The 15,199-nt window shown below is 37.0% G+C and overlaps 1 protein-coding gene across 1 annotated transcript in view; it reads left to right on the top strand.

The window, feature by feature from the left end:
* CDH12 (cadherin 12) overlaps positions 1-15,199 on the top strand; it is a 171,151-nt gene that overhangs the window by 146,538 nt on the left and 9,414 nt on the right. Inside the window, exon 7 of the mRNA XM_015559829.1 lies at positions 8,900-9,036. Within this exon, the coding sequence (XP_015415315.1) occupies positions 8,900-9,036 (137 nt within the window). The remainder of the gene's footprint in view (positions 1-8,899; positions 9,037-15,199) is intronic.

Genomic DNA, 15,199 nt, shown 5'->3' with positions numbered 1-15,199 from the left:
GAATCATCAGTTGAGGAAACGCAGGGTATGAATCATCTTTTCTTGGTCTGAAAACATGTTTGCTGACTTAAGACTGATAGTAAAAATATGTTGTGCAAAATAAGCATCAAAATGTAAAACTACTTGACATATTTAGAGATGGTCTGTTTGTTTCATTTTATTTTGCTTAACTGTCTTTTCACAGGCTTATTTTGTGAGGTGTTTATTTAGGACTCTGCTATTCTATACTACTGAGTACTTACTAATGTAACTATTTTATCATCACTGCACACAGCAAAGAGCCAGAATGCAATGACATTAATCAAGGATTCAAAGAGTTTAGAAGCAGGGTTCAGTTAGTTGTAATGAAGCCAAATAGCCCTTCTTTGATCTCTCCTGCCCAGCCCTTAATTTCCTTTTTTTTCATCTTGTAGAATTTTTACTCAATATTATTTTGTATTAGTTTCAGGTGTACGGCATAGTAGTTAGACAATCATATCCTTTACAAAGTGATTCCCCCCAATGTTACAAGTAACCACCTGCATCATACAGAGCTATTACAATATGATTGATTATGTTACGTATGCTGTACTTTACATCCCAATGACTATTTTATAACTACCAGTTTTTACTTCTTAATTACTTCACCTTTATTACCCAGTCCCCGAACGCCTCTTCCCTCTGGCAATCATTAATTCATCCTCTGTATCTATGAGTCAGTTTCCATTTTGTTTGTTAGCTCATTCTCTTCTTTAGTTCCCACATATAAATGAAATCATGTGGCATTTGTCTTTCTCTGTCTGACTTATTTTGCTTATCATGATACCTTCTATATCCATCCAGCCATCACATATGGAAAGATTTCATTCTTTTTTCTAACCAAGTAATATTTCATTATATATATGTACCACTATCTTTAATCAACTCATCTACCAATGGGCACTTTGGTGGCTTCCATATTTGGGCTATAATTAATGCTGCAATGAACATAGGACTGCATATATTCTCCTGAATTACTGTTTTGGGTTTCTTAAACTTTGCATTTGGAAGGATATAATATTCAAATATATCTCTAAAGAAAGATAAATATATCAGAATCAAATATTAATAAAATTGTGTGTTGTATTTTTATTTCCCTCCAATTGCTTAAGCTTTCCTCATTTATTATTGAGAGGCATTAGAAACAGGATTAGGCAGGCAGGGCAAGGGGTGAAAGGAAGGAGGAAATACGGACGTGACCTTTGGAGCCAGCTAGAACTGTTGCAGGATTCCAGGGAAGGAGAAACAGGGAAACTGCACAGAAAAGTTAAAACAAGGCCAAACAGTGTGGGCAATTTGCAGCCAGCTTGTAACTAACAAACCATTATCTTCCCCAGCCAAGGACACCCAAGCAAATAGCTAAAAAACAACAACAACAAAAACCCCGCAAAACTACCTGATGAGAGAATGCAGAAAGGGAGGGGGGAAGGGGAAAGGAAAAAAGAGCCATTTTACATTCTAAGCAGAGAAGCCAGCAGTCTCGAGGCTTGGCAAGATAAAGTTGCCAGGTGCGTTTCATGAATCCTGGGGAAGCCACAACAAAGTAGGAGAAGGGACCTTGAGAATTGATCTGTACCCAAACAGTCAGCAGGGGAATTTTGAGATCATGGACAGGGGGGTGTATGATGCCTCGGGCCCCCACCCGGCCTGCTCTCCAGATTAGCTGAGAGCCCGTCGGTGCTTCATAAGCCAGATGTACAGGTTCGCTTGCTTTGCTGTTGCTTTTTTTTTCAATAAAAGTGCATACTTTAATTGTTTTAACAAATTGGCTTTTCACAACGCAGTCAGGGTCTCGCATATAAATTCCTGAATATGAGAAGACGAGCATCAAGGTTGGGGACTGCCCTCTCCCACTGGCTCAAGGGGCTGTCCTGTCTGGTCACACTTCTCTGATGTCGGTGAGAAGCGCTTATAACAGTATCACTTTCTAACAAATGAATATTTCCTACTGTGACCTGAATCATTATTCCTACATCTTTATAGCTTTAAAGAGTGAGATGTAATATTTTCAGAAAAACTATACCTTCAGATATGTTTTACAAAATGTGTCTGAGAATTGAGTTGGTCAAAGTTAGTTTTTCCATGAAATGTGAGAAAGTTATTAAGAAAAAAAAATTAAGAGGAATGCTTACCTAATAAAGAGAATAATTTTTAAAAAGCATTTCTGAAAACTAATTTATAGAAAAGTAATAAAATTGTACTCTATCAAGTAGCCTATACAGATTAAGTTAATATTTTAATTTTTGATTTCTGTTCAGTTGTTAAAACAGGTTTCTTAGCAACAGTTACTACACATATATCTCCAAATTACAGATTTGCTTCATTTTATATAGGTCATGAACACTTTTTTTTGTTTTTTTTATTTGAATCTGACATTTCATCTACTCATCAAATAAGTATAATTTAAAGTCTGTATTTAAGGATTTTGCTCATGTAAGCAGCTGAGTTAGGCCAAACTAGAGCTTTCATGTTATACTCTTGTGATTAGTTTTAATTAAAATGTCATTCTACCCTAAGATTGAGTGTGGACTGTCACAAAACCAATGTACACATTGGTGGTTCACTCTGAGGGTATACATCTTAAAGATTATCTAGACATTTTAGAACTGGGTCATATATTCTCTGAATTGTCCAGGAAATGTAAGGGAGGTTCCACTGTCAGTCCATTGATGATCATTTCTTATAAATATCAACACATTGCTATATTGGGAAAATTATCACAATAAAAAATGGTGGTTGTCTCACATTGACCATTCAGTCAGGCACCGAGATGAGTCACATAAAGGTAGGACATCAGGAAAATGCCAGGACCTAGTCCTAGACTATAGTCTCGGAGTCCGACCAGCTGTGGGAAGATGCTGAAGATGTACCGCTGAGTGGAAAATGTTCAAATAAGTTTCAGGTAACTCCCGAAAAAGGCAGTGAGCTTTCTGGGGGAATAACATCTGGAGGAAAGAAGGTATCAAACCTTACAAAATGACAGAGGTCAAAATTAGATGCCAGCAAATAGCGAATGAAAGCAGAGCAAAAGCACACAGCGTGGAGCTGGGCTGGATGTTGGGGCTCATGGTTTCTGCTTCTGGGGATTGTGTGGCAGCTTTGTACTCAGGTATTTTAAAGTCGAAGGCTGTGTATGGTCCAACTGGTTCTAGCACTAACCAAACATTTGTATGGTAGGAATGTTTTTGGGGAAGGTAATACACCATTATTAATAATGTGGACAGAGAGAGAAAGAAAATAATACATATTCTCTCTCTCTCTCTCTCTCTCTCTCTCTCTCTCTCTCTCTCTCACACACACACACACACACACACACACACAATTCTATGCCAAAGCACATTTATCTTCTCTCATTTGATCTTTACAATAACTCACTATTGCACTGTTTGATGGGTATTATTTTCCAAATATTATAGGAGACAAAGAGAACAGGCATTAGGGGGAAATTTCTAACTTGATTGCTCAAGGTAAGTGAAGGAATTAGTATATCACTCTAGTTCTCTCTGTTCAGAAAGTCAGCGTCTTTATGTGTTATTTCACTGCCTCTCAGTGGTGGTTGATTTATAGAATCAAATCCTATGTCAGCATTAGACTGAACTAAATACATGAATTTGCTTACTAAAGTTGCAAGATAATTGGATTTGGATTGATATATGTGTAGAAGCATTAAAAAAATAGACACAGCATTTTATGTATACATGAATTTTTTAATGTTTCCAAGAAAAACTTAAAGTTACAATAAAAAATAACATGTGTACAGTGATTCGTTGTACAAAGATATATTTCTTTTTTAATCAGCTTTGTAAATTATAACATTGCTGTAAGTTATAATTAACTAGATGTAAAGTGATTAATTGTCTGAATTTTGTCTGGGATTGAAGAGTTTTGTGGGATTTAGTGTTTTCAGTATGAAAACGAAGAAAGTCCTTAAGAAATCAAAAGTAGATGATTGTCCGAAATAATACATTCTTAAAACCCTAAATGCATTGTTTTGAAGGAGAAATATTTAGCTCTTAGGTAGGTGGAGAAAATAAAATCTGTGCATTGAACTTAATATAGTATTTAAGTAACAGCATTCCATTTTGAGGTGGATTTTGGCAAGTATAAGGCAGTTTATATACTTTCTGTGCACAGGGTTGTCTTTCTTCCCCGAGGCCCTTTGAGTTTCCAGAGATTAGCTTTATCCATCTCTGTGTTGCCAAGGATCTGGGATGTTATTTTGCAGACACTTCCCAGTGAAACAAACATAAATGGTGAAAATTATATTTTTAAAATTATTTAAAAATAAAAATCTACCATTTACTGTCCCTGGAAATTTTCTAAAAGCAATAGTAAATGGAAGAAATATTTACTGAAGAAAATCTACTAAAACATTTTAAGAATGGCAGGAGACTCTGGCACATGACATAGGACCTGAGCCCTGCCTCCCACTCCCATCTCCCAACTCAGCTGGACAGAAAACCCACTCTGGCCTGATGTGGTTGAGAAAACATGACTCCTCTGCCCTCAGCTCCCAATGAGATGTAACATCTTACCTGTGGGGCAGGGTTTCTCATCTCCTCAATTCTGAGTCTCAGCAGACAAATTCCTGTGAGTGTGATTGGGAGGAGGTGCTGCTCACTTCCCCGACCCAACACTGCTGGAAGGACACAGGCTCTACCCCTGGCAGGCAGTTCATATGGGGCACAACCACTCACTCCATTTTGCTAGTTCCTGGGAAGCCAAAAGGAGATCAGCCTCTGCCTTCACCCATGCCTGGAACAGTGACTCTGAGAATTTCCAAGGGTTATAAGACGAACATAAGAGTAGAAAATTCAGCCTAGCTAGCGTGGCTCAGTGTTGAGCATTGACCTATGAACCAGGAGGTTCATGCAGTTCGATTCCCGGTGAGGGCACATGCCTGGGTTGCAGTGTGGGGTGTGCAGGAGGCAGCCCTTCAATGATTCTCTCTCATCATTGATGTTTCTATCTCTCTCTCTCTCCCTCTCCCTTCCTCTCTGAAATCAATAAAAATTTATATTTTAAAAAAGACTAGAGAAGACTAGAGAACTCAGAAGATCTTCTGAAGATACTTGCTTTTCTTTATTTTTTAGCTTTAATAGAAATAAAATTATAAACGGCAATAATTATAACAATGTTTTATTGGGCTTTTGAATATATAGATGTAATATAGATAAAGTATATGTAAACATATGTATACATATATACTTAATAGAACATAGCTACATAGAAATAAAATTTCTATATTTGACTAGAATTAAGCTAATATGAATAAAAATACAATGTTAAGCTTTATATAATAAAACCCAGAGCAGACACTAAGATATTATTGAAATAGGTTATGAAAAAATAATTTTATATTTCTGAAGTGATAATTTATCGGAGTGCTTAGAGTAGAGTATGATTGTAACGGTCAGAACAAGGTTGCTGTTAGGAAACAGTAATTGAAAAGTATTGTGCCCTAACTGGTTCTGATCAGTGCACAGAGCATCGGCTTGCAGATTGAAGGGTCCGGATTCCAATACCGTCAAGGGCACATGCCTGAGTTGCGGGCTCGATTCTCAATAGGGGGTGTGCAAGAGGTAGCCAATCAATGACACTCTCTCATCATTGATGTTTCTATCTCTCTCTCCTCCCTTTCTCTCTGAAATCAATAAAAATATTTAATTAAAAAAAGAGAAAAGCATTGCATTCCATGCAAAGAAAGAGAGATAGGTTTCATTCTATATGGGTAATAGTAATAGCATCTCAGCATTGTCAAGTACTTGCAGAATCTCCAACCATGCTTAAATTTGTTCTACTCCATCTGCACCAAGCATTTGGTTAATTTTTCATTACTCATGGTGCTTACTGTTCCTTGAGGATACTCGTTATGACCTTGGGCAGCTCTGACATGTCTTTGTTACATTTATCTGAATAATTTCTATAGATTCAATGCCCCTGTCTTATCTCTATTCCACTGGAATGTGACAAGTAAATCTAACACCTGCTTTACGTCAGCATCCTTATGAAGTCAAAGGCAGCTGGCATGTCCTTCTGTCTCCTTCTTTCAGCCTGCATATCCCTAGTTATTTCAAGTACTTCTCATAACCCATTGAATCAATCTCTTTATACCCCTTTATACCCTGTCTCTCGGCAAGATTCTGGTATACAGGAAATGCTTACAGTCTGGTCACCTTAAAATACACCGGACACCAAACAGGACGCCTTTCCATCACAAAGCCACTCACAACATACCTACATTCCTTCTGATTGAGACAATTTAGACAGGCCAATTCAACTCATATGCACATTTTCCGGGGAGGGTGGGGCATGTGTGGAAACCAGAGCACCTAGAGAAAACCCACGCAGACAGGGAGAGAAGTGCAAAATCCCCCCCACACATGGCCCTTGCCGGCATCAATTCTGTTTTCTCATCAATGTTATAACAAAATGGCATGGAGCAAAACAGTGACACTGCCCATTTGTCTATACTGGATATTACCAGTATTTTAAATTTTCACAAATCTTTAAAACACAACACAGTTGAATAATGGAAAAAAAATAAAATAAATATAACCACGATAACCATTAAAAGGCCTTAACTTTTAATCCATACCCTAATTATACCCTTTGATAGTGTTCAGTGCCCACAGGATCATAGCCCATCTCATTATAACTCATGACTTAAATCACCTTTTTTCAAGTTATTGTGCCTCTCAGATATGTTTCCATAATTCCCAACAACTTGTAGTCAGTTTCCTAACACAAACTCAATGGCTTTGCTAAACTCCTTTTGAAACTTCCTGAAAAACATTTCATCTCCTCACTTTGTCTGCCTCACTCTTCTCCTCAAAAATTCCTTTACCATCTTCCAATATCAGCCAAACATCACGTGCAGGAAAGTCTGTCTGAACCAATAGGCTTGAACTGCATGTCTTTTCGTTGCAGTCTCTAATGTCTTTGTTCTATTAGCAGATGTTAAAATCTGTCTATATGTGTCTACCCAACAAGACTCTTCATTGGTGGGATTGTACTTTATTAAAATAATATGCCTCAATCCTAGTATGGGGTCTAAAACATAGTGGACACTGAGCAAATATTTGCTAAATTGTACAAATGAACACAATCTACACCAACATTCTTCCAAAAATGCTTTAGTCACGAAAGAGATTCCATAGCAATTTTCTCCTTAATTTAGGCATGGACTCTATTGAGTAAAGGTTCTGAAAAGGGCTACTGTGAGAAATGCTCTCTTGTCCAGAAAAGATCATGTGATAGAGAGAATTAAACTCATTATACCCTGTACTCCCTGACTTTCAAATGTGCCTTAACTTCATTTATGGTTTTTGAGAACATTCTTATGAGACAGGATACAACAGTGATATCATTAGACATCAATGCATTCTCACCCCTCAAACCAACAAGAGAATTGTCAAGATTAATAGCATGCCTCCTACGCTGATCCTATAATTCTCAGCTACCTTCTGGTTCAGAAATAAGTTTCTAACAAATATTGACAAGAATTATAAGTCTCATCTACGGTAGAAAGGCAAAGTAATTTTGATTTAGCACCAAAATGACATCCAAACTGCCCTAGTTTCCATTGACCAGCTTGTCTGCTATTTTGAAAGATACCTTAACAAACTGACTATGGTGAACAAATAGATCACTTCCTTTGGCCTAGTGATTGAGATGGGCTAATTATGAAGATGCCATCTGCTTTTGCCCACGGTTTGTAGTGGCCTTGCTTTGATTCAGCTGGCCAGAATAATGGTGATAAATATATGGTGCATTGAGCCTTTTGGTTAGCAAAGCCGTATCATATACAATGTTTATTTAAAATTGGTACTACTCTATAATAATAATTATAAGGAAAAACATTGATGACCTGGTTCAAATATTAGCTCTAAAACTTTCTAACTAGGTGAACTTGGGAGAATTTCTTCATGTCTCCATGCTTCAGTTTCCTCATATATGAAATGGGAAGATTAATAATACTCACTTTTAGGGCTTTTGTGGGGTTTTAATAAATAAACATACATACATATTTGGGACAATCTCCAGTACATGGTAAAATTTCAAAATGTTTATTATTATGATTGAAAATATATGTTTGAATATAAATATATATATATGTGTGTGTGTGTGTGCTCCACTATATTTCTCTTATTACCTGAAGATTTATATAAATTCAATGTCTGTTTTTTTGTTTTGTTTTTTCTTGGATTTTTTAGTCTAGTAGCTAAAATGGCAGTGTCTTTTTTTACCAAGAAGGTTAGCTAATAAAGAAGATAAAAAACACAGTATTAACCAAGGTCACTCTTTTTCTTAAAGGTGTCCAGATTTATAGAACAATAAACAACAATGGCCCTTTTATATGTGTTTGGGGGAAAGATTTCTGTGCATTTACCACATTGTCAGTTTAAAAATGTCCCCTCAATTTCCTTAATATGATGCCCTTTTCCCTATCTGTGAATACAAAGATTCTACTTCTGCTCTGGCCCAAGTTCTTTGCAGCTGTTTCCAGATGTCTCTCCCACCCCCAGCTCTTCCCAAAGCCGCCATTAAGGGATTTTTTACGGCTCGAAAAAGTTTTAATATTCAGCAGGTTAAGGAAACCCATGGTCAGCTTCAGAATTTTAGTCTCTGCTGAGCTTTCAAGGTGTCAAGACCCTAAAATAATATGAACAGCAGGAGCACTAAATCTTTCATTATTTCCCCTTTCCCCTTGAGCATACTGACTTTGCAATAAAGAAGCTGTCATTTACACCCTTCTTTATTGCAAGGTGGGTAATAGCTACAGGGAGAAAAAATAAGGAACTGTGTCAAGTTAGCCTGACTGCCGTTATGATTAATGTGTAATCATTGTGCATTTGCATCTCCTTCTTTTTATATACAGGTACTTCATAGACTGGAAGAGTGATGGGGACAGCTACTTTACAATCGATGGAACCGAAGGAACCATCGCCACTAATGAATTGCTAGATAGAGAAAGCACGGCCCAGTATAATTTCTCCATAATTGCGCGTAAAGTTAGTAAGTATGGCATAGACGGACTCGGTGTTATACTGCAGCTTTTGGATTTAACACTCTTAAACGAGTCCCTGCTGAGGTGTTTTTCATTTTTGGACTGACAGCTGAGTGGTCTCCTGGGGAAACTCTGAAACCTGTTCCTTTCCCTCAGAGCGTCCGTCCGGAGAGGTTGTGACAGCTGCCAGCGAGCCCTGTTTGCAGGATTGCATGAAAATCCAGTGCTGCATTTCATTGTGGGACCTCATCCCTGTCCCCGCTGCACCCTCAAAATCCCACGAGACCCCCCCCACTTCTCTTCCACATCAGATCCCCTTATATGATTGGGAGCTTCATTGGCCAGGCAGGAGGAAGTAATTATAAAATCACCCATTCCGAAATATTTTCTGAAATTGAAGACTGCATTTTAAAAATCACCCCTCTTCCTTCTCTCTGCTTTCATTAGAATCTGATTTGTAAATGAATATCACTGTGGAATGCACAGGAGTATTAAGTATTCTTCTTCAAGGAGTCACTCAGAATCTATAGGATGGTTACAAATGATTGCTTGAGTTGATTCCTGCCTGGACCAGAAGAGAATCCCCAGGACTGAGTGATTATAGGTCTTCTTTGTTTGGCTGGATGATCAAGGGTATTATCACACCTTCCTAAGGTAACAGATTGGGTGTGCGTGGTGCCATCTGGCTATCAGTACAGCCGTTTGCAACAAAAGTGTATCTTTCCAGTCCTTCTGCTTATGATCTCTTGAAAGATTTGGGGAAATCCCTTCTGAGTATCTTTCATTTTGTTTCAGGCCTATTTAATTTTGTGCATGTGATATAAATACTTTGGCAGCTAATTTCACCTCTCAGGTGTGTGTGTGTGTGTGTGTGTGTGTGTGTGTGTGTGTGGCAGGAGCTGGCTGTGAATGTTTCTGTTTGAGTAGTTTTTTATCAATCTCAACTCACTGGGGGGTAAATAAGAAACAGTTTTGTTTATCTTCAGCAACTGCTTCAAAACATGAATAATCAGACACCTATTCCCAGGCCCTGGTGAGGTCTTTAGCACATTTCCTTCCCTTCAGGCTATTCTGATTACTAAAGGTAAGCCTAACAGAAACGTCAATGTAGCTTCTGCCTTGTACCTTGGAACAGGGACCTGTCATGTGAGAAGGCTGGCTACCCTGAAGCTACCACACTAGAGAGGCCGGTGCTCAGGCTGACCATCCAAGGTCAGCTCTGCCTTCTAACCATACCTGCGAGTGTTCTGGAGGTGTGAGTAACCTGGAACCTCCAGGCCACTTGCTAGCTGAATACCGCAACTTAACTGCTGTCGCTACCATGTGAAATGCAATCTATTACCCAGCCAAAGCCTGCCCAGATTCTTACCCACACAATTGTGAGAAATACGAAAAGTGTAATTATTTCAAGCAACTACACGTTGGGGCCATTTGTTTTACGCAGCAGATAGATAACGGCAGAACTCAATGACACTATAAATTAGAACCGTGATTCTTTGCTTGTGGGAATAGATTCTCTGGTCCGTTAGAGTGGAAAACAGATAGGGAGATAAAAATGCACAAATCTCCCTTATCTGTCCCCATATAGTGTTTGGTCGCCACTGCATCTATGACTGAAATGGATTGGCAGGAAGGCAGTTGCCCAAATACTGTCTTCTCCTGTGATTTTTTTAAAGTTATTTAATGCTGCTGGTGGTGGTTGGAAGGGAGGGAATATCATTCCATCTGCATAGGAACTTGATATGGCCACCAGCAGAAGACCGTACAGCCTTTTAATTCCAGCATCCCCCTTGTGGAACAGGCAGTCTTCTTTGGTGATTTAATAGCATAACTTTTCAATTTCTGCTCCTTTCTGCTGTACTAACTTGACCCTGAGGAAATTCACACATCTTTGACATGCTAAGTAGGCACATTACAGGCTACTCTTCCACTGCATCCTTCTTCTGCCATCTCCTGCCCTCCTTGCTCAGTTAGGCTCTGAACACAGATGATCCAGTCTGAGTAGAGATATTATCAGCAGAACAGACCTCCGGTCTCCCCTTTGGAGTCCCCGCCCCCCCATCCTCTTCGTTTTCCGAAGCCTCCTTTCACACTTGTCATCTTTCCTCCCTCCAGTATCACGTCCTGTCACAGTTACATATGCTATTCTGCATTCCTTTCATGCTAACTTTCAATTATTTCATTCATCCAGAATGTTGGGGGCAGTTTAACCATGTTGTACATTAGCTTTTGTTTCCTAAGATGTTTGGCAATATAGTGAAAATGAGTTGTCTAAGATATTGAGTGTAGGACTTGGACATAGTGACAGCTGACCAGAGGCAGTCTCTTCTATTCATCAAAGCCATAGTATCCACAGGTTACTATTAGGATACTGTCCAATCTAACCTAAACCTTCTTTAAATGCACACACAAAACTTGTGCATGTTTTTTGAAGTAGGAGTAGTAGGTCCTGTGCCTGAACTCCAGGTGAAAGTGTGGGTAGTGCACTGATCACCTGTATTGTGGCTCTAGAGGATGTCTTTCTTCCCAATGGCTCCCAGGCCATAAAACCATCGTCATGCTATAAGGCGCTTGTAGGAGCATGTCTGGCACCTAAATCAGAGTGTTGAGATCAACTGTTTGGGAAATGGAAGGAGGCTATGGATCCTTATAGTGGAAGCAAGGGCCATTGATCCTCAAAGACTTAGATTTTTCAAACTTAGGGAATGCCATTTTTAATATTATTGATATAATTAGGACACATGCTGGCCCACTGAGTTAGTATTTACTTAAATGAAAATTAGGAATGAGTGTGTGTGTGTGGGGGTGGGAGGTTGGGGGTTAATGTGGGGGCTGAGGACACATTTGTAATACCTTAATAATAATAAAAAAAAGAAAAAAAAAGAAAATTAGGAGACCCAAGTGTGTGGAGTGTCGTAAATTATGTTGGCCTTTACTGGAACATATGCAGAACTGTGACTTAGACCCATAATCAATCTATCTATCTATCTATCTATCTATCTATCTGTCTATCCAGAATATAGGAGTAAGCCCAAGTGTGTGGAGTGTCGTAAATTATGTTGGCCCTCACTGGAACATATGCAGAACTATGACTTAGACATCATAATCTATCTATCTATCTATCTATCTATCTATCTATCTATCTATCTATCTATACAGAATATAGGAGTAAGCTAACATTTCTAAAATCTCTATCTACCCCTGGTCTAGTCTAGTATTTATTTAAAGACCACTGTGTGGATGGATTTTAGAACCCTTGATAAGTCTGCTGGGGTAAACACTATATTTCTGTGTGAGAAATAAAGAGGCTAAAGACATACCCTGCATTAATTAAATATTCTGCAATAAGAGGAGCTTACTGTGGCCCTGGCCAGTTTTTCTCAGTGGTTAGCATGTTGGCCCACAGCCTCCAGGTCAAGGGCATGTACCTCAGTTGCAGGTTCCCCACCCCTGGTCAAGGCCATGCAGAAGGCAACCAATCAACGTGTCTCTCTCACGTTGATGTTTCTCCTCTCCCTCTCCCCACTCCCTACTATTCTCTCTAGAGATCATCCTCAGGTGAGGATTTTAAAAAAGAAAAAGAAAAAGAATAGCTTATTCTGGGCTTTATTTTGCTTGAATTCACAGAGTTTAAAAGTAAACTTTATTCATATTCTTATGCATAAGGCTATTTTCATTGATTGAACTAGCCAGCTGAGCAGAAAACTATCATCATACTGAATGACTGAGAAATAAATAGCCCATACTTGCCCTGCCAAGAAGAACAAAATTGTATAAATATACCTTATTGCAGATCGAACTAGCATATGTTAGTCCCTGTATCTTCTGTAAAAACTCTCAGGTGAAATGAAATGGTACAATGATTGAACAACTTCCAATTAATTAAAAAGCAGTCATTAATCAGTGTTGCTATAGTTGGGGATCCAAATAATTTTATTAGAGTTCTAGTAATTCTTTTATGCATTATTACTTTGCTGTTTTTATTATGCTAATCTTGAGACTTTTTAAAGAGACAGAAGCTCCAAAAATTCACTTCATTCAAATTATCAAAAATTTTCAACATGAAACTATGTTTTTTGTTATTACTATAATACATATCATTAGGGAAAATAACTAAGAATAACTACATTAGAACCCTAGAACATTTTTTATATAATTGAAAAATAAACAGATGATACCAGAGATAATTCTTTTCTTAGTCATGTAATTATCTGGATGATAATGGATTATTTCCAGTTATTGTGGGATAACTCAAAAATCAGTGAATTAACTTAGGAAATACTATATTTGGAGGAAATTTTCTATGTATACATATCATTATGAGTTGTGATTGGATTGTTAGTTAATTAATTTTTAAGTCTATTTGGCATATAAATCTATTTTGTTATAATTTCTTTTTAATTCAATATAATGCAAGTGATATGGTTTTCATATGTACAGAAAAATCAAACTTTAGGCTTACTATTTTTCAGGCTCAACATTAATTTATACATTTGTTTTTATAAACTTTCATACAATATCATATTACATGCAAAGCACTATTTGTTTTGGGTTATGGAAAACTAAGACTGAAGTCTATTATTGAGAATAGTAAAGTTTAGAAGTAGTTAGACGTTAACTAAAATAAAGAATTTTAATAAACTATAACTATGCAAATTATGCTGAATTATAGAGACTTCAGATTTAAGTTTGCTCTCATATAACCTCCAGGTGGAGGTTGCAAAAGATTATGACTAGGGAGCAAAACAGTGGAATCAGTCATATAAATAGTTACTCTTAGAGTGCAGGTGACTTTTGAGAACTTAATATAACCATTGATTTTAATTCTAGATTGAAGTTATTTTTTCCCTTCTATTGCTCAAATAATTGCCCTCTCTTTCTTTTCATGGATACCTTACTTTACATGTGAGTCTAGGTTTTTTATCTACTGTTCTGTAATTTCCTACCCCCCCCCTCCAAGTAACTATATGAAACTATATTGTATTTTCAAAGAAAGGGAAGTTTGATTTATACTAGTACAGTATTGGCAACATTTCAGTAGTACTTGTAAGAGTAACACTTTGAAGCGAGAATCACTTCATTTATATAATTTATATAACGGTAAAAGTTCATACACTTTCATAAAGTCTTGCAATGTATCATTTACATGGAAATAATAATCATTAACACCAATATAATCATAAGCTTAATTTAGAAATGATACCATTTTTCTCCACTATTATATGCTGTGTAAATATAATGGAATTCAAATTTATGTTGTAATACCTTATATTTTATTTTAGACTTACTCAACTGCTTATGGTATACTACCCTAATTAAACTGCAACAGTACTTTAAATCAGTATAATTGCTCCATCAAAATCACATACACAACGGTAATGCTACTCTTATTTTTCTTTTTCTTAATTAGTATCCAATTTTCTTAGGAAATTAAACTACATGATGAGATTTTCACCCGAAGGTTGAAATTTGGATTTAAATAAAAGGGTATAGACAGAAAATTCATCTTAAACATCACATACCAAAAATGGAATGCAAAACTAGGCAACATTTTTACATGGAAAATTTATTGACATCATGCACTATATTTTATTTTATTCATTTGTAAAATAGATGATCTCAATAAACTTAGTAATCTTCTCAGGTATGAAGTTCTTAATATTAAGGACATCATCATATATGTCTCTTATGCCCAGGATGTCATACTCTGCAACAAATGGATATGTTCATAATTAATAAATAAATTGATTGGCTTTGTACTTGTGTGAAATAAATAATGCTGCACCTTAAGTGAAAATATTTATATCATAACATTTATTTTTTTCAACAAAGGTATACTTATAATGAATATAAAAGTACCAGTGACATTTTACTACTTATTTATTTGTTTACTTGTTTATTGCTACATATTTGTGTTCAGTGCATAAGGTTCACAAAGAAAAAAATATTCATCAGATGGGCATCAAACTAGGTAAACTAGCAATCAAAATAGCATGTTGTAATGTTAATATGGAAAATAAGCAAGACATTATACTTTCACACAGAAAGGTACAAGGGAAATCCTCACTGTATGATGTGTTTTTCATTGATTCTAGAAAGAGAGGAAGGAAGGGGGAGAGAGAGACAGAGAAATATCGATTGGTTGCCTCCCAAACACATCCCAGCAGGGAC

Source organism: Myotis davidii, unplaced genomic scaffold (genome assembly GCF_000327345.1).
Source record: "Myotis davidii unplaced genomic scaffold, ASM32734v1 scaffold735, whole genome shotgun sequence".
Lineage (NCBI taxonomy): Eukaryota > Metazoa > Chordata > Mammalia > Chiroptera > Vespertilionidae > Myotis > Myotis davidii.
Note: the sequence above shows the minus strand (reverse complement) of the source record. Positions and strands in the feature narration are given on the sequence as shown.